Genomic DNA, 20,516 nt, shown 5'->3' with positions numbered 1-20,516 from the left:
TCTACCAAACATTTAAAAATATAATTAGTGACCATCTTTATCAAAATATTACAAATAATGGAAGAGAAGGAACATATTCAGAATAATTCCATGACACCAATACTACCCTGCCACCAAAGCAGGATAAAAACAACACAAGAACAAAAAAGTCTAGTTTGTCTGATGTAAGTATTGCTACTCGGACTTTTTTTGACATCCATGATCAGTGTTTCTCCATCCCCTCACTTTCAATCTGCAGGTGTCTTTAGGTCTAAAATAAGTCTCTCATAGGCAGCATATAGCTGGATCTTGTTTTTTTATCCATTCTGACACCCTATATCTTTTGATTGGAGCGTTTAGTTCATTCACATTCAAAGTAATTATTGATAGGTATGTATTTATTGTCATTTTATTACTTGTTTTGTTGTTTCTGGAGATTTTCTTTGTCCTTTCTTGTCTTAGTCACTTTGGTCTCTCCTTTGCACTCAGAGTCCCCTTTAATATTTCTTGCAGGGCTGGTTTTGGGGTCACGAACTCTGTTTTTGTTTGTCTGGGAAATTCTTTACCTCTCCTTCTATTCTGAATGACAGCCTTGCTGGTTAGGGTATTCTTGGCTGCAGATTTTTCCCATTCAGCACTTTGCATATATCATGCCATTCCTTTCTGACTTGCCAAGTTTCTGTTGAGAAATCTCCAGTTAGCCTATGGGTCTTCCCTTGTAAGTTAAGGCTTCTTTTGTCTTGCTGCCTTTAAGATCTTTCCTTTATCACTATATTTTGCAAATTTAATTACAATATGTCTTGGTGTTGGCCTGCTTTTGTTGATTTTGATGGGAGATCCTGGATCTGGATGTCTGTTTCCTTCCCCAGATCAGGGAAGTTTTCTGCTATGATTTCCTCAAATAAATTTTCTGCCCCCTCTTCTCTCTCTTCTTCTAGGATTCCTCTAATAAGAATGTTATTTCGATTGATGGAGTCTCTGAGTTCCCTAAGTCTATCCCGGTGTGGCATAATTCTTTTTCCTCTCTTTTGTTCAACTTCAGTATAGCCCAGTATTTTGTCTTCTAGGTCACTGATTTGTTCCTCTGCTTCCTCCAGCCTGCTGTTCATGGCATCAAGCCTGTTTCCAATCTCGTTTATTGCATTCTTCATCTCTCTTTTTTTTAAACTTTACTTTTTTTAAAAGATTTTATTTATTTGAGAGAGAGAGAGAGCACACAGCTCTTGTTGTTTCATTGGGGATAAATTCCTCCATCTTGGCCTTTTGTCTAAGTCTCTGCCTTCTTTTGTGTGTTAGAAGAGCCAGTTATGTCTTCTGCTCCTGAAAGTAATGGCTTCATGCAGAAGGGGTCATATAGTGTCCAGGGCCTGGTGCTTCAGGGAGTGTCTCCGGTGTGTGTTGCGTGCGCTCTGCTGTTGTGTTTTGACTGCCCTATCCTTTAGGCCAGGCATCTGCACACTGTTTTAATTACTCCAGGTATATAGTACATTTTGCTTGCTGGTGAGGAAAATGCCCCTTAATTGTTTTTTCCTTTGTGTGTTTCCCAAAGGAAGGAACAATATCCTTGATGCCTTGGCGATGACCTTCAGTGATACCCCTGTGTTATTCATATGTCACTGGCCTCAGTCCCTTCCCCCTCTTTGCTATGGGGAGAGCGGAAGGTTTGGTTTCATTGTTTTCATTACATGTGTGATTTTGAGTCTGGAGGCTGTTCTTTACTGCTCTCAGAAAGAAATCCCAACACCCAGAGCTTTTGTAAGTTTAGTCTCTGCTAAAAATCAGAAGACTGGGGGGGGAGGAATCCTATCCCACATCACACAGCTTTGACTACCCCACCTACTGTTCCTCTCACCCCTCACCCCTTCAAAAATTCAGGTGAAAGTATTCCTTAGTGCACCCAGCCTCCTGGGAATGTAATCCAGGCCCCACTCCAACTGTTTCTCCTGTGGGTTGTGGCCCCACCAGGGTAGTTTTCTTGCCTGGCTCCTTCTGTGCACCCCATCTCACACAGAATTTTGGTGGCTCTATTTTTCTCCATCTTATGGCACATAGAGTGAAAATTTGGAGACCTTTGTGATTGATCAAAATCACATACACACAGGCATTTAAGGAGGTAACACAGCATAAGATTCAAGGAATAGGTCTGGACTGTGTGTCCTTGGACAACTTTCTTAACCTTTTTGTCTTGTTTTCTTCATCTCTACAGTTGGATCAACAGAGCTTTCCTTATGCAGTTGTAGGGTGTAGATGAGATGATGTATGCAAAGTGTGCCAAGTGCTTAGTACAGAACAAAGGGTCATGGTAAGCAGAGCCATTGCAGCTGTCACCGAACCATCACTCAACATAGCCCACGGGGTAAACTTGGCTTCCACCATCCCCGCCGCCCCTCTGTGGGTGATGATCAAACAATCATTCTGCTCAAGAAGAAAGGGAAACTCATGACTGAGACAAGAAAGAAAAAAAATTGCACCAAAGAATAACTGCTGCAGGTCAGCAATACTACATAGCAGTTACTTGAAAAAGATGTTGGTGCGGTGCATGCCTTTTCTTCTTTTTTTTTTTAAATTTTTTTATTAACTTATAATTACATGCCTTTTCTTGTAGTTAACAGGGCAGCTATAAATTAGGGCCCTGACCTGAAAAAAAAAAAAAAAAAACACTATAGAAGGTAATGATCACATATTACTCTACCTCATCCATTTGGTTATATTTTGCCTCTTTCTAGGCTCTTAATAATTAATTTAGATAAGAGACTTGGGATAAAAGGCTGACTTGACTTCCTTCCATTTTTGCAACTGTGTGCAGTGAAGTTTTATTGGTCTTTTAAGACGGTTCTAGTTCTGTCAACCCAGGGGAAAATTGCACTAGCTAAACTGATAGAGAGTTTTTAGTCTTTTCAACTTGCATTCTTATTCCCAGCTACTTTCATTGTAAAAGAAGAGCCCAAAGCCAGGGGATTAAAATGAGAATATATTTTCTCCTCCCTGTGAATTGAGGGTTAGATTTGCTGGGTAGCTGTCTTCCAATAACAGTGCCCGCATGACCCACCTTCCTGTGCGGAGTCTATGCACTCTTTCATCATATTTTCAAGAAGTGTCTATCTTTCATCCCAGAGGTATTTTAAAAGCTATCTGTTATTTTTTAATCTAATTCTTATCCAACCTACTCCAACATTTTTGCAGTTTTAATCAAATCATGTGTCCAAGGAACTCAGTGTACAAGAAAAGTAAGGTTTAAAAGATAGGCACTTTAGAAATTCTTACAATTTATAAACACCTCAGTACCAATTAATAATAATAGGAATAGAGGGGAAAGGGTACATGAAATCTGTCTGTGGTTATTCAAAAGGAAACCAAATAATGGCCAGAATAGAATGTTTTATAGCCTTAAAAATGACAAGTGCTATGAACCATATCAGAAGATGGGGCCAGATTTTAAAATAATATTGAGTAGAAAAAGCAGAGACTCAAAATTATATCCTGATTGCCACTGAGTAAAACATTAGCATATATACTAACAACAACTGGAACAGGTACATAAACAGTTGATAACTGAAATTCTGGAGATTTTTGTTCCTATAAAGATGGTAAAGTCTACAGTGAAGTCATTAAAAAAGAAATAAAATCATCCATGAGGTCTGCTCTGATCTTTGTTCTGGTCTCCTCTGAACAAGTAGAAAGGCGATGGTTGAGTGATGGAGAGCCTGGGCTTTCCTGGATTCAGATCCCAGCCCCATCCTGTCCATGTGACCTTGGTCCAAACGCTTCCATTTCCTTATCTGCATTGTGGGGATAAGACACCAGTTCCACAGAGTTGTTGGGGAGACTAAGTGAGGTGATAGAAGTAAAAAGTGCTTTGTATGGTCTGCTCATAATTATGTAATTAGTACATATTATTGTATACTAATAGATATGCCTCCCACGCAGGTGCCTGGAAGTAGAGGCTTTCATTCTATATCGAAGACAAATACCTCCACCTCTAACATGGTATCTACTGCTGTTACAAGTTGCAATTGAAATGAATAAATATTTGTGGAACTAATGGCTTTGCAGCACCTTTTTGTATTTGCCTTGCTCTCTATGATATAATGGGATTCATTGCTGCCAAAATGAGCTTATGTCATGGTAATTCACAGTCTTGTCAGTCCTTTATTTGTAAGAAACAATGAGAAGAAACAAATGGAAATGGAATTGCCCTTAAATAGTTGAGAGAGAGAAAGGAAGAGAGAGAGAGAAAAGAAAAAACTGGTGAATTGTCTTAGTTCTGCACTAGACATTGGCTGTCTACTTTTGATAGCTTCTTCATTCAGTTAAAATGAGTCTGTTCCATATTCTCTCTCCAGTTTGATAACCATCAGCTTTGATTGCCAACCTCCTGGATGGTTGGCAGTGTGGGGTAACACTTGCTTGTTATGGCTTTTCCTCTTCCAAGCTTCCTCTCGGTTTCATGACAGTTGGATCTAAATCCAAGATGATGTTAAGTGTTGTTAATATTGGACATAGATTCTCTTTAATTTATTTGAATTTCTTTGCTTTTATGGTGATATTTACGTGCCAAGAAAGTCAGGTCTCAGTACAAGCATTGACTCTCCTCCCCAGACCTTCAGATAGAATTCAGCACCCTCTCTCCACCTTCAATGACACCTGCAAAGACCTCTTTCACAGCATGAATCACAGTGTTTTCTGACTGTCAACAGTCCAGCCTCCCAGCAGCCTGGGAGCTCCCTGAAGACAAGGATCATGCTGCCTGACATAAGGGTGGTGAATGAAGGACTGAGGCCAGAAGGTGCAGGAAATGCCAAGTAGTGGGTTATTTATGGATTTTTCTTTCTAGTCCTGGTAGAACTTACATGTAGGAAGAGAAAAGGATGATTCTGGGTTTAAATTCTTGCCTTACTATTGACTAGCGATGTAATCCTTGCTAAATCATTTAACATCTTTGTGTTAATGTTCTCCTCTGAGATTGCAGCATGGAGGTAGGGGAAAGCAGAAAAGCAATGAGGTTATGAGCAATAATGAAAGGACTTGGCAATATATGGGCATTTTAAATGTGTAAGCACAGAGCTGGACTAGGTTCTCCAAAAGAGATTAGGCAGATTCTCAGAATCACTAAGTAACCTGGTAAGAATGTGCCAAAACACTATGAAAATGCCCCCAAAGGAAATGTAATGTATCAGGAGGAGAGTGTGATTTTCCTAATATGGTAGGAACCATTTTCCATTCTTTATTGTTTAGAATAAAAATGTTGGGGATCACTGCCTTCTTTACTGACTCTAGCTCATCAGTCCACACCAGAAATGTAGGTTTGGTTCCTTGGCATTCGGCTTCCCTCCCTGCAGCTTTCCCCATGACCTCATTCACATCTGTGGCTTTACATACCAATGCTGAGCTGAGGTTTCCCACCTTCATTTCTCTAGCCCAGAAGCAGCTCACTCACGTTTCCCAGGCTATTTAAACTCCATGGACCCCCAAATAGAATAGTCGTTTTCTATCTTCCCAAACCTCTCTCTGCCCTTCATGCATGGGAAAGTTAAATTACCATTCACCTACTTAGCCATGCCCCAAACTCAAAGATCACCCCAGACACATCCCTCACTCTTTGCTTTCACACCCAGTGGGTATCAGATCCTGTTGATTTCTCTTCCCTTAGCATCTCCTGTATCCATCTCTACTGCTACTGCCCTAGTTCTGATCGTCATTACTGCTGTCCTGGACCACTGCTTGATCCTCTATTCCGATCTTACAGTTTCCAGACTCGCCCGCCCCTAATCTGTCTACACTCCCCACTTCCAGAGTGACCTTTCTGAAACCTGGTTAGATCCCTTGCTTAAGGCCCTCAGGGACTTCCCATAGCTCTATCATAATGCCCAAGGTCTTTATATGGCATATGAAGCCCTCTCTGACCTGATCATGCCCACTCATTCTAGCCTCATAACCTGTGTTCCGGCACCTCCAATTGTTGCTCTATCTTGGGGGGCCTTGCTGTCATAGTCTTCCATGCCTTTGCTTCCAGGGCTCCCTCCATCCTAAAGCCCTTACTACTAGTCTGTTTGGTAAGTACTTGCTTATATTTCAGGAGTCACTGCTCTTCTGGTAGACCAGTCCACCCTCTCCTATGTATGCCTGCTGTATGCTAGCTAGACAAACAACCTGTATAATATTTTATTTGACTTATTTGTTTGCAAACCTCTCTCACTAAAAATACTAGGTACTCCTTAAAGAACTGTGGCTTATTTGTTACTTTATTCCACTCTCTGGCATAGAGCAAAGCAAACAGTGAGCACTCAATAAATATAGGATGAATGCCTGAATAAGTATGGTCTCGGGCTCCATCACTTACAGTGACTTGGACAAATCATTTAGTCTAGAAAACAGTGCTCCTTTATCTTAAAAAATTGAATTTAAAATATCTATAGCACAGGATTTTCTAGGAATTTATTAAAGCTACTTATTCATTAATTCAAAACACGGCTTAAATTGCCATGATGAACAAAAGCATACCTGGGCCCTACTGACATGGAGCATGCAGTCTAGTTAGAGAAATAAAATAATCACAAAAATAAATGTAAAATTACAACTGTAACCAGTACTGCAAAACAGAACCACATGGGGCCTGGAGAGTCTACGTCAGAAGTACTGACCTAATCAGAGAAGTCAGGGAAGCGTTTCTGGGTGAATCGAGTGAGCAGAGATATGAGGGATGAGGAGGAGCTCTCAAGTAGAGAGGGAGGAAATTATTTTCCAGGCAGGAGACATCAGAGCCCAGCGCATCCAAGGAACTGAGGGAACATCTATGTCCCTGAGATGCAGAGGGCAAGGGTAAACATGGAACGAGAAACAGAGGCAGGTGGAGGCTACATTAGGCAGCCCTTGACTTGGCACAGGACAGACATGTAGTTTTCCCTGCCTTGATTTTTCCTCATCCTTGAGTTCTAAAGACTTAGAAAAAAAAATGGAGGAAAACAAATCATTCTGTTTTGCTGAAATTGTAGCATCAATCTCATTAGACACCCACTCATTCCCCAAGAAAGGTAGGACATCCCTTTGGTCCTAAGAGTGGTCCTGAAAAGGGACAAAAGGGACGGGATTCAGAGTCCGGCATTAAAACATCCTTAGCTGAGCCAAAGAAGCCATCGTTGACATCCATTTTACTCTACAAAGAGATTATTTGGAAGAAGTGCTACCCAAGTTAATGACCAAAGCAAAGAAAGAGCCAGCAGGAGGTACCAGTCATAATAGAAGGGCATTTAGACAACAGAGTCACTGGGTTGGCTTAAGTTTAAGAGGAGATATTGCTAAGATGGGATGTGGTCTCTCATTCCTGCAGCTTCAACAAGTTTAATGTTCTCCACTTCCAACTGACCAGTAACTATTACTGGGAGAAAAGGAAGTGTTGAGAGGTGAAAAGTCTGTGGGCGGTAATGAAAGACAAACAGAAAAAGCAGACTCCCCAGGATTTTAGGGTATGCCTCTAAACCAAGAGACGATGGATGGTCCATCATGCCCATGACAGTGATGGGTAATATTTGCTCTCTTCCGATAACGTGGCATCAGACATAGGAGCACACAAGGTGGAGTTCCTGCAAGCTCTTCTGCAATGTGAGCAGAATCCCCATACTGAGGTTCCTGCGCCCAGAGACCACGTTTGCTCATGCTGATGCATTTAGTCTTCTTAGGTGAGGGGTTTGTGGCCCCATGATGAACACACGCATACTGCTGCCTGTCAGTGATGGCAGGTGAATTATTTTTAGTTTGGGAGAATAACTCAATAAATAATTGAGGATATCAGTGGGAGAGTTGGTGTCGATTAATCTCACACTTTCTCCTCTGAGTTCTGAACCAATCTAGTCAGATTTAAGCATTACACGATTGCTTTCTCTCTGGTAAACCTGGGTTGGTGGGCACAGCTTGGAGCTGCAGTGGTAAAATGGACTTCTTACTCCTCCTGAAATGAATTTCCCATCGGGTCCCTAGCCGAGACTCCTACTGATGACAGAAAGGAGGGGTGTGCAGCTCCAAAGGAGAGTCAGAGAGGGTCTGGGAGGCAGATTGAAGCTCCTTAGCTTAATCCAGCAGAGGAAAGATCAGCCTCTTCTTTTGGGCAGGGGCAAATGAAGCAGAGAGCGGGGCTAAATAGTTTTCCCCCCCCAAACACTTCCAAGACAAAGGAAGTTCCTACTTTATGGACCTTGTCATAAACCAGGAGAAAGAAGAACGGTGGCTGGCCAACTGATGTTTTTCCCACAAGTGTTGGCACAAAGTATTTATTCTCCAAGATACCATAGGCTTTTGACTGCAGAATAAAAAGGAAAGTGATAGAAAAGGGCTAAACTCAATTATAATATGGCATCTTATTGAATCACATTTTATTTAATTTTTATTGTTGGATATTATGTATATTAATTGATCTCTGCTACCCTTAATTTAAAACTTTTTATTCCTGATTGTAAGAGTAACAGTTCAGCCTTCAAATGGCTTTTCTCCTTTATTTCAGTTATTAGAGATAATTTACTGTTCCATGAATGCATGAATGGTCTTTTATTTTTTTTAATTTTTAGAGATTTTATTGATTAATTTATTTATTTAGAGAGCGAGAGAAAGAGAGAGAGGGTGAGCGAGTGGGGGGAGGGGCAGAGAGGGAGAGAGAATCTCAAGCAGACTCCACGCTAAGCATGGAGTCTGATATTGGGCTCTATCTCATGACCCTGAGATCATGACCTGAGCTAATACCAAGAGTCGGACACTTAACCAACTGAGCCACCCAGGCGCCCCTGAATAGTCTTTTTAATAAACCAGGCTACCAGTCCACAATTTGTATTGCCTATTTAGAGAGTGTATTAAAATTTACATTGAAACAGAGGACTTTGGTATTTGTCATATAAAATATAGAGTACCAAATGTCTTACTTTTGTTCTGGAGATGCATCATCTGGCATTTCAGTTCAGTTTCTCTTACTGTGTATTCTTAAGCTCACTGTGCCTCAATTTTCTCATCTCTAAAATAAGAATAATGGGGGCACCTGGGTGGCTCAGTCATTAAGCGTCTGCCTTCAGCTCAAGTCATGATCCCGGGGTCCTGGGATCAAGCCCTGCATAGGGCTCACTGCTTGGTGGGAAGCCTGCTTCTCCCTCTCCCACTCCCCCTGCTTGTGTTCCTTCTCTCGCTGTGTCTCTCTCTGTCAAATAAATAAAATCTTTTAAAAAAATAAAATAGGAATAATGAATAGTACCTACCTCATGAAGCTGTTATAAGGATCAAATTGATATCTGTAGATGATTTAGAATGTGTGTGGCACATAGTTAACAATTCAGGAGTGTTAGATATCATCATCATTATCAAGATGCACCATGTTCAAAATGCTGTGATAGGCTTTCTCTAAGTTATAGTAATGCTTGTTGCTATTTAAAAAAAAACAAAAAACCAAAGATGTTTAATGGCTTGAACACAATAGAGGTTTATTTCTCACTCACATAAAGTCTAAAATGTGTGTTCCTAAGCAGCATGTAGATGGTCCTCAAATGGTGACTCAAGGACCCAGGCCTCTTCCATATTTTGGTTCTACCGTCTTTAATACAAGGTTTTCAATGTTATGTGGGACAGAGACATTCAGCCAGTAGCCAGAAAAGAGGAGCTGAGAGAGTCCCTTTTTAACCACCTGTGTGTCAGCCCAGGGGTGACACACATTACTTGTGCTTACATCCTCTTGGCAAGAACTGGTCCCATGGTTCCACCTGGGCAGTTATCTTTGCCATACTGTGGAAGGAGGTTTCTGTTTATTATTATTATTTTTATCAAAGTCTAGTTGACACACACTGTTACATTAGTTTCAGGTGTACAGCATAGTGATTTGGCAGCTCCCCACAAATGTAGCTACCATCTGTCACCATATGATACCACTGACTGTAGTCCCCATGTTATACCTTTCATCCCTGTGACTTATTCATTCCATAGCTGGAATAACCTCCCACTCCCCTTCACTCATTTACCCATCCCACTCCCCTCTGGCAACCATTAATTTGTTCTCTGCATTTTTTGTTTATTCCTTTGTTTTGTTTGTTAGATTCCACATATAAGTGAAATCATACAATATTTGTGTTTCTCTCTTTGTCTTATTTCACGTAGCATAATACCCTCTAGGTCCCTCCACATTGTCACAAATGGCAAGATGTCATTCTTTTTTTTTTTTTTTTTGGCTGAATAATATTCCACGTCTTCTTTATCCATACATCTATCGATGGACACTTAGGTTGCTTCCATATCTTGGCTATTGTAAATAATGTTGTATTTTTGTAAAAAATTCTGTAATTTTGTAAATAAATATAGGGGTGCATATATCTTTCCAAATTTGTGTTTTCATTTGGGGGGGGTAAATACCTACTAGTGGAAATATTAATTATATGGTATTTCTTTTTTTAATTTTCTGAGGACTCTCCATACTGTTTTCCACAGTGGCTGTACCAATATATATTCCCACAACAGTGCGCCGGGTTCCCTGTTTCTCCACATCCTCGCCAACATTTGTTATTTCTTGTGTTTTTGGTTTTAGCCATTTCTGACAGATGTAATGTGATATCTCATGGTGGTTTTAATTTGCATTTTCCTGATGATTAGTGATGTTCAACATCTTTTCATGTGTCTGTTGACCATCTGTATGTCTTCTTTGGAAAAATGTCTATTCAGGTCCTCTGCCCATTTTTTAATTGAATTATTTGGATTTTGGGTGTTGAGTTGTGTAAGTTCTTTATGTGTTTTGGATATTAACTCCTTATTGGCTATATCGGTTGCAAATATCTTCTCCCATTCAGTAGGTTGCCTTTTTGTTTTGTTGATGGTTTCCTTTGCTGTGCAAAAGCTTTTTATTTCAGTATAGTCCCTATAGCTTATTTTCGCTTTTGTTTCCATTGCCTGAGGAGACATATCTAGAAAAGTGTTGCTAAGACCAATGTCAAAAGATTACAGCCTATGTCTGTTTATTATTGCAACAATTTCCCCCTGAAATGTTAATTTAGTAAAGCAATATTGAATTGGTTACTTGGCCATCTTTGCTTCTTTAATTAATGAGAAAAAGATGATATTTTAATTATCAGGAAGATTTTTTTAGAGGAGTGACTTCCACTCATGCCATCTCCCTTTGGGAATATTTGTGGGTATTTTGTGAGTTGGCTTTTGGCTGATTTTACCATATCCCTCCTCAAAGCTCAACTTTGGTGGTAGTAAAATACTGTGACCAGATTTATCCACATAGTTCATGGTTTGTTCAGAAGGGAACATTAAGAACACATATGTAGGGACACTTGGGTGGTGCAGTCAGGTAAGTGTTGGACTCTTAGTTTCCACCCAGGTCATGATCTCAGGGTCATGAGATAGGGTCCTGGGTCCAACTCCATGCAGTGCAGAGAGTCTGCTTGGGATTCTCACTTCCTCTTCCCCTCCAACTTGTGCTCTCTCTCTCAAAATAAACAAATAGGGGCCCCTGGGTGGCTCAGTCAGTTAACCGTCTGCCTTCAGCTCAGGTCATGATCCCAGGGTCCTGGGATCGGGCCCTGCATTGGGTTCCCTGTTTAGTGGGGAGTCTGCTTCTCCCTCTCCCTCTGCCTGCCACTCCCCCTGCTTGTGTGCTTTCTCTCTGTCAAATAAATAAATAAAATCTTAAAAAAAACCAAAACAAATAAGTAAATATTTTTTTAAAAAAAGAATACATATGTAAATATTAGATTCTGAGTGAAAATTACTTGAATTTCATTGACTTCACATGTTTTTATTTGAGGCTTTTGGGGAAAAAAAGTAAAGAATTGGACTATTATGAACTGAATTTATCAGTGTAAAGAGAGACTGCCAAATAGTTTATTTCTCAGTCATATTGTTGGCCTGAATTATTTGCCTAATTACTCCAGCTCTCGATTTTGCCCATGTTGGCCCAGCTAACACAGCGGGTGGCACAGCTGGAACTGCAGAGGTGGGAAGAAACCAGCCCCTCGGAGCCAAGTCACAATGATCTGTATGGCGCTGTACAGATAATACGCCACTTTTGTACTCAGAGTTGACTCCACATTCTACCTGGTGGGATGCAGAATACTTTGGGGAGAAATTCAGCAATTTTAAAAAGTCAATTTAGTAAGCAATTCACATTTTGAGGGGGTCATAGAACAGTAAGGAATTATGCTATCATTAACTCAGCAGTTGCATTATGTTTTAATTCTGCTAGTTAAGGCATTTAAAGTTTTCCTTTCATTTAATGGTACTAGCAGATCACTATAGATATTCTTTTCCCATACTGTGGATACTAGCCCAAGATTTGTAAACCTCACATTCTAGTTAGCAAACATGTATGCAGGTTTATCCCAATCTTTCAATAATGGAGAAAATAACAGTAACTCTCCATTATTAACACAAAAGAAAGAAAGGTGTAGGTGGATAAAACCTTCAGATAATCTGGCACGCCTGGGTTGCTCAGTTGGTTAAGCATCTTCCTTCCACTGAGGTTATGATCCTGTGGTCCTGGGATCCAGCCCCACATCGGGTTCCCTGCTCAGCCAGGAGTCCGCTTCCCCCTCTCCCTCTACCCCTCCCCCTGCTCGTGCTCTCTCTGTCTCTCAAATAAATAAATAAAATCTTTAAAAAAAAAAAAAACCTTCAGATAATCTAAAATCCTTATTTCAGTCACTATATTCTATCATCTTATTATGATATCCCTTCCTGAATATGCAAAAATGAAGTACCAGAGGATGAGCTGAATAGTCCTTTCTTTTCCTGTCTTGTCCTTTTCTTTCATCTTCTCTAGTGTATGATAATTAATGAGATTGTCAAAAAGCAGGGTAGAAAGGAGAAGAAAGACAGTAAATGAAAAGACAAGATATATCATAACCTGCATACCTGAGAAATGACAATGCTCCCACTTACTTGTCATGCCCCTGCCCCTACTGAATCTTAGGCATAGAGGGATGAGTTGGTAGCTCGGTTGAGGACACAGCAGTATCTTCAGGAGACTCTTCACCTGATAGAACAACTATTTTTGATACTCGATTATGGAAAATTTAGCTTTTGTGAGATATTTAAAGGTTTAATCCAAAATGAGAATATTTATCCCCTGTAAATGAATATTGGTTATTGGTTTAAAGTGTGTTCTCTTTTCTGTGCTGGTTTATTTTTCAGAAATTAGCTTTTGGCATCAGAATATACATTATAGATATAGAATACTTCCTCATTTATTCTTGGAACCACAGCAGTAAATTACATGACTTAATACTATCTTTAGTTTTTTCTTAATTGGGTTTAATATGGTATTGTTTTTATTGTAACAAGAAGTAAATGGTGATGTTTTTTCTAATATAACTAACGAGGCATGGCAATAGTTTTATAGCTAATGAGATAGACACCCTTTGAAATATATCTCACAGATTTGAGCTTAACTGTCTTTGGGGCTCTTCTTACCTGAGGAGCCACTTCAAATACTTCAGGAAAGGATCATGCAGTTAAGGCCTAATTTATGAACTACATTAAGGTAAGGATCCCTTAACGAACAAATTTACTATTATATTAATTTATAGCAAGCCATCTGAAATTCATTGCTCTGGAATTTTTCTGTAACAGTCAGTATTTATTAGAGACAGAATGCAGTGTGAATGGGGCATGACTTGAACTTCATCCAAAGGAGCACGATGACTGGTGTACCAAAGAGCTCCAACACCTAAAGCTGGACCATTTACCTGGAGTTCAATCACAGGGACCCCACAGACATGACCACAGGGTTTCATGAATAACACATATTTTAATTTTTTTTCTAAGCTCTAAATTTCACCGTATCTAAAATGGCAAAAAGAGTCCCTTATTGACCAATAAGAATTTTATTAGTGGGTTGCCTACATTTTTGAGAACCTGAGATTATTAAATAATGAAGGACAAGAGCTGTGTCTCAGTCTCATTCATCTTAGGGGATGAGTGTTTTTCACAGCCTAGGAGATTCCTTGAACAGAAAGGCAAGAACCTAAAAGATGCCTAGTCATAGTTGCCTGATTTAGCATCATGTTAGCAAAGGAACCAGCTAGAAGCGAAGATTTCCTCTTATTGCACCTTTTTTTTTTTTTTTTTCTTAAATCTTGTGGAAGGAGAGGAAGGAATTAGGCTGTCATGGAACTTAATTTGGAACCTAATTTGGAAAGCTGTTATTTTGACCTTCTTTTGCTTCTTCGGCACCTAAATTTCCAGATAGAATGCTGAGCACGTGGAAGGCAGTTAAAGGTAATTGATAAGTTGAACAATGGAATGGACTTATAGTGAGCACATTTGTAAATGAAAGTAACTAAGGAGTAAAAAAAAAAAAAAATCCCTGAGGGATAGCATAACTCCTTCAAATTGAAAGCTATCTCAGAATCGTTCTAAAAATGTGGAAACAACAGGTTGATTAATACAGTTTAGTTTTTAAAAAAACAATTACATTATATAAAAGCAGATTTTTTTTTTTAATGTCCTGTAGATGAAGCATCAGTTGACTGACTAAAAATTTTCTTTTCCCAGTAATTATGTGTGTCCTGGGCCTCCAGATATAAAAAGTAATTTCGGTGCTCTTGTCTTCAGATGTTCTATCTGTTCAGCTTTTATGAAATTTTTAGTCTATGTATTTTCAGATGTGATCATAAAAGGCAATAGCAATAAATAATGAATAGGATACTCACATCTAAAACAAAATGGTTCTTTGACAATTTAAATGTATAGACATTCCTTCTCACTGCGTTTTTTGTGGTCTCATAATTTTAATAAGCATAGTGCAAAATGACATGAATCCATACATGAGTAATTCTTCTGAGAATGTCTTGTCATATCCACAAGAAGCATAATTGGCTTGCATATAAGCCTTTTATTTACTGATAAGGATAATTGAACATGAAGCACTCCAGTGAAGATTCCACCATATGGGAGAAGTTACCCCATTCCACTGTTTATTTGAAATTTATGGTGAGAATAGTCACAGTAAAAAAATAATCTTTCTGGCCTCCAGCAGCAGTGTGGCATTTTATTATAAAGTATTTTCATGGCTGAAGATACAGCATTTTTTGCTAATGTGCCTCGAACACTGCCATGCCTAGGCAGCATGTGGGCGTTTAATAAATACTATTTGATGGTAAGACTTAATTTAGGCATGACATTTTATGAATGCTTATGATTCACACACCTCCATGGTGCTCGCAGATGCATTTGGGCTTTAATTTTGTAAAAATTAAGGAGCCAACTTGGCACCTTACAAAGCAAAGCCTGCACCCCTCGTGCGTAGTTCAGACCGATGGGTCTACCAGCAACTCTTGGTTCTTCTTAGCCCGTTTGGTGAGAAGCCCACTGAAGACCCCTGCAGAGGCCTGTGACTTTGATGGATTCCATACAGGTGGCTCCGTGCTCCTGCTCTGCCATTTTGCAAATCTGGGACCAAAATATCGGTTGGGGAATGAGACTGGGAAAGGGTCTAAATGAGTCCATCACAGCTTTTAGAGAAATAACTCAAAATACAGAGCCTGCTGACGATAGGTGACTGAGAGAAGAAGAAGAGCTCATGTTATTGCACAATTCTTTTTTTTTTTTTTTGAGATTTAATTTATTTGAGAGAGAGAGCATGAGCAGGGGCGGGGTGGGGGGTGGTGGTGGGAGAGGCAGAGGGAGAGGAAGAAGCAGGTGCCCCAGAGAGCAAGGAGCCTGATGTGGGGCTCCATCCCAGGACCCCGGGATCACGACCTGAGCCGAAGGCAGACACTTAACTGACTGAGCCACCCCCTTCCTGTATCTTCTGTTCATTACCTTTCATCCCAGCTGTAGCCAATGTACCGTAAACTCCTGGAGGGCAGCAGACTACCTCTGCCCTTGGTATGAGAAGTGCTGGTCGATGCAGTGTCTCTCCCAGTGACCACATGATAAATCAAGGTGGATTCTTTCCCCCGAACCAGCCAAGAGGTGCCTAGGCTTTTGATGTTTACAGGGATGGCATAAGACTATTATGTGATAAAGGGAAAGATAAATAACTCTAAAAATCTTCTGTTTAAGTTTACTCTTAATACAAAACAAGATCTGTGTGGCCGATCTTATGAGACTGCATTTCTGAATTCTGCTTTCTCAGCTTCTTGCCCCATGGGACGGGTTCTGCAAGGAACAGGCCTTGCTCCTTCAGGCTTCCCAACACAGTTCTTGTCAGCTCTTCTGGAACTCGAGGTAAAACAACTCATTGCTGGGGAAAGTGTTCAAAAAAATGTATTTCATTTCTAATGAGGTTTAATAGTGAATCTTGATATTCATGTTCATAATATATAGCCTAAGAAATGCTTGCTGTGTATTGATACTGACTTTATTCAGGTGCCAAATCAAAAAAAGTCTTTATTAGGGGCGCCTGGGTGGCTCAGTCGGTTAAGCATCTGACTCTTGATTTTGGCTCAGGTCATGATCTCAGGGTCGTGAGATCGAGCCCCACGTTGGGCTACACACTGGCCGTGGAGTCTGCTTGGGATTCTCTCTCTCCCTCTCCCTCTGCCCTGCCCCCACCCTTCTCTCTCTCTCTCAAAAAAAAAAAAAAAGCAAGCATCTCTCTTAAAGTACTTATGTTGTTAGTGTTTTGAAAAACCCTATAATGGAGAGATTGCAGTGCATAATGTTATTACTTAATGTAAAAGACTTTCTGGCTTTCACTTCACTTACCATTTGCCAAATACCCTAGAGAGAATTTCCATTTTTTTTAGTAATTGTCTTCATAAACTCAGGCTCCTATAACAAAATACCCTACAACGGGAAGCTTATAAACAACAAAACTTTATTTTTCACAGTTGTGGGGGCTGGAAGTCTAAGGTAGGGTGCCAGCATGGTCCAGCTGTGCTGAGGGTCCTCTCCTGGGTTGCAGACTTCTCACTGTGTCCTCCCGCGGTGGAGAGAAGACAGCAAGCCCTCTCACAACTGATGAGCACTAATCTCATTCATGGGAGCTCTGCCCTCAAGACCTCGTCTAAGTCTAATTACCGCCCCAAAGTTCCACCTCCTAATACCATCACCTTGGAGGGGGAGGGTTTCAACATGTGAATTTGGGGGGGTTACATTCAGTCTGTAACAATAATGAACACGTAAAAAAAATCAAGCAGTGTGACATCGTAATTAAAAGCAATTGCTTTAGGGCGCCTGGGTGGCTCAGTCGGTTAAGCGTCTGCCTTCGGCTCAGGTAATGATCCCAGGGTCCTGGGACTAAATCCCACATGGGGCTCCCTCCTCAGTGGATAGTCTGCTTCTCCCTCTGCCCCTCCCCCCTGTTTGTGCTTGCGTGTGCTTGCTCTCTTTCTCTCTCTCTCTCTCCCCCTCTCAAATAAATAAAATCTTAAAAAAAAAAAAAAAAAAGCAATTGCTTTAGGATGCAACTACCCAGGGTCAGATTCTTCAGCTACTTACAGGATGATCTACTTGTCTCCGTTTGTCCAAGATACTCCCACTTTTAACACTGAAAGTCCTATGTCCTGGAAAACACCTTGATCCTGACCAAACCAAGATGACTGCTCACCTTAGAATAGTGTGATGCCTTTTCAAGTCACTTTCTCTAATACTCAGTTTCTTCATCTATAAAATGGGGGCAATAATGGCACCTGCCTCAGGATTGTTACAGGGTTTAAGTGAGTTAATGCATTGACAGCTGTCAGCACAGTGCTAGCACATAGGGAAGTTAAATAAATGGACTGTTGTCATTCTTATTATTAGTCAGTGTAATTTTGTTTAACGGTGAGCCACATGGAATTAAATGAAAGGAGGGAAGCAGGACTAGGTGAACATGTCAGTGACAAAGCTCAAGGCCCCCGGTATAGTCATTTCATGGCTAAGTCTCCTCTCCCCGCATCCTTGAGTCATTGATAGTAGAGACCAGGATGGAGGAGTGAGTGGGCAGGACATGTTCAGTCCTGTAAGCACAGTCCAGGGCCCTGTGGCTTGTGGGCAAAGATGCCCAAAGCAAACCAGATCAAGAGCCATGATGTAACCACCATGCTGCGGTACGGCCATCCCTCAGTGACCGCTGGTTATCCAGCCCAACCGAGGGCAGCACAGATGATCTAAATCCTGATTTTAATCATTGGACCATTAACCAGGCCTTTGGAAAAGCTGTCTTAAAAGGCAGAGCCATTTTGAGATCTGATCTTCCTGTTGCCACAGAAGAGGGAATTTCTCAAACATTTGGTGAGTCCTACTTTGTAAACTCAAGTCAGTCAATAAAATTTATTGAACTTTTATTAAGTGCTAAGTACTGTGCTAGGGATACAGAGACGATGGGACCATGCTCGCCCTCAAGGATCTCCCAGTCTGGTGTGACTGTAAGACAAGGCAGACAAGCATGCATAGGCAGACAGCGGTCTGTCACTGGCTGGTTAACTGATGTATGTGACTTTTCACGTAAAGGTGGTAACAATGGCACATCCAGAGAGATCAGGTACTCCAGTAATGGGCCTACCCCAGGACTTTACGTAAGTGTGTAAGAACTGTACCCTGGCATGTGGGCAAGAGTGAGAGAAACAGTGCGGTTCACAACACAGGGAAGGACAAAGAACTGAAGGCACCATGGTAAAATTTAAAAGCTACCGATTGCCTCTTCTCATCCTTTGGTCTCAGCTCAAATGTCGCCTCCTCACAGTGGCCTGCACATCTTCTCTAAAGTAATCCACCCCTCCCCACTGATAACTGTTTATTTTTTCTTGTTCATTTCCTTCAAAGCACTTAATTATAACTATAAGTTCCTTGATTTATCTGCTGTATTAGTTAGAGGACAACCTAAGCTGCTATAACAAAGAGATACAAAAATAGAGTGGCTCAAACAAGCTAGAATTTTATTTCTCTCTTATGTAACAGTCCAGAAGCGGGTGAGGGTCTGTCCCAGGAGGTCATCCAAGACTTGATTCCTTCTGTCTTGTCCATCACCCACTCGAGTGTTGCCTCCATCTGCATTGCTAAAGCTGGCTCAGTGGGACCCCGTTGGTGGGCTAGCCCATGGAAAGGGCAAAGAAAGGGTGGAGGTTAACCAGCTTCTTCTTTAAAGACGGGATTCAGAAGCAACACAAATGGCTTTTGTTCACATCCTGTCACGTGGCCATACCTAGAGGGAAGTGGGGGAGTGTGGTATTTAGCTGGGTGACCATATGGTAAATTCGTGAGGGGTGGCGGTTGTCTATTGCTGAAGGACAGAAGGACAGAACAGACACTGGGAGACAATTAGCAGTCCCTGCCATGCCTACATAGTTGTGTTTTTGTTTGTTTATGGTTTGTTTCTGTCTTCTGTGGAGCCAAGGACTATACATCTACCTCATTCACTGTTCTTCCCCCAGAAACTGGGGTAAGTGACAAGCACATAGGTGGCACTCAGTATATATTGGATGAATGAAGTTTAAAAACAGTGAAAAATAAATACTGACTTTTAAGTAAAAATCAAGTTTGTTATATCATTATTAGGTTTGACTTTAGAATATTTATTGATTGACATGATGGAAACTTTAAGCATTAGCAAGGTGACTGGCAGGCACATAGCAAGTAGTCAACAAATGGTAAATTTTCTTCCATTTCTTTCAGTCAAAAAGAAAAGATTCATATATAGGATGTAAAGATATATTAAGAAATAATACTGAAACTGTTAATTTTGCAATTTACAGGAGAAATCTGAAGTATTAAAGAATTGAATTAAAGAATTCCCTTAGACCCCTAAGGTGGCTCAGTCAGTTAAGGGACGAACTCTTGATTTCAGTTCAGGTCAGGATCTCAGGGTCCGGAGAACCAGCCCCCCCCCCCGCCCCCCCCCCCCCCGGGCTGTGAGCTCAGTACGGAGTCTGCTTGTCCCTCTCCCTGCCCCTCCCCAGGTCTCGTTCGAGCATACTCACTCTCTCTCTCAAATGAATTTTTTTAAAAATCTTTAAAAAACCCAGAATTCCCTTAATGAATATCATTTTCAAGGCTCTCTCTGAGATCTTCTGACAAATTAGCAGCAGCTAACAAGCAATTGTGTAGCTGTTTTTTTTTTTTTTTAAGATTTTATTTATCTGACAGATGGAGAGAGAGCACAAGTAGGCAGAGAAGCAGGCAGAGGGAGAGGAAGAAGCAGGCTCCCTGCAGAGCAGGGAGCCCGATGTGGGGCTTGATCCTAGGACCCCGAGACCACGACCTGAGCCGAAGGCAGACACCCAACCGACTGAGCCACCCAGGCGCCCCTGTATAACTGTTTTAACCTGTGGTTTCTTTTCAAAATATAAAAGCATCTGCCTTACAAACTTACAGGTAAATAAAAAATACAGTTGACCCTTGAACAACCTAGGTTTGAACTGCAAGGGTCCACTTACATGAGAATTTTTGGATAAATATAGTATAGTACTGTAAATATATTTTCTCTTATGATTTTCTTAAAATAATTTACTATTTTCTTTTCTCTAGCTTACTTAGTTGTAAAAATACAGAATATAATCCACATAGCATACAAAATATGTGTTAATTGTTTATGTTACTGATGAGGCTTCTAGTCAACAGTGGGCTATTAGTAGTTAAGTTTTGGGGGACTC

General features: G+C 40.7%; 1 protein-coding gene across 4 annotated transcripts in view; it reads left to right on the top strand.

The window, feature by feature from the left end:
* The window catches only part of RTN1 (reticulon 1), a 383,578-nt gene that overhangs the window by 250,794 nt on the left and 112,268 nt on the right, over nt 1-20,516 (top strand). Inside the window, exon 2 of one of the 4 annotated variants that reach the window (XM_078053775.1) lies at nt 16,079-16,170. The exons of the other annotated variants lie outside the window; for them this stretch is intronic. Within the exon in view, the coding sequence (XP_077909901.1) occupies nt 16,079-16,170 (92 nt within the window). The remainder of the gene's footprint in view (nt 1-16,078; nt 16,171-20,516) is intronic. 4 annotated transcript variants of the gene reach the window in all.

This window comes from Halichoerus grypus, chromosome 8, assembly GCF_964656455.1.
Source record: "Halichoerus grypus chromosome 8, mHalGry1.hap1.1, whole genome shotgun sequence".
Taxonomy (NCBI): Eukaryota; Metazoa; Chordata; class Mammalia; order Carnivora; family Phocidae; genus Halichoerus; species Halichoerus grypus.
This window is presented reverse-complemented; position numbering and strand designations above follow the sequence as displayed.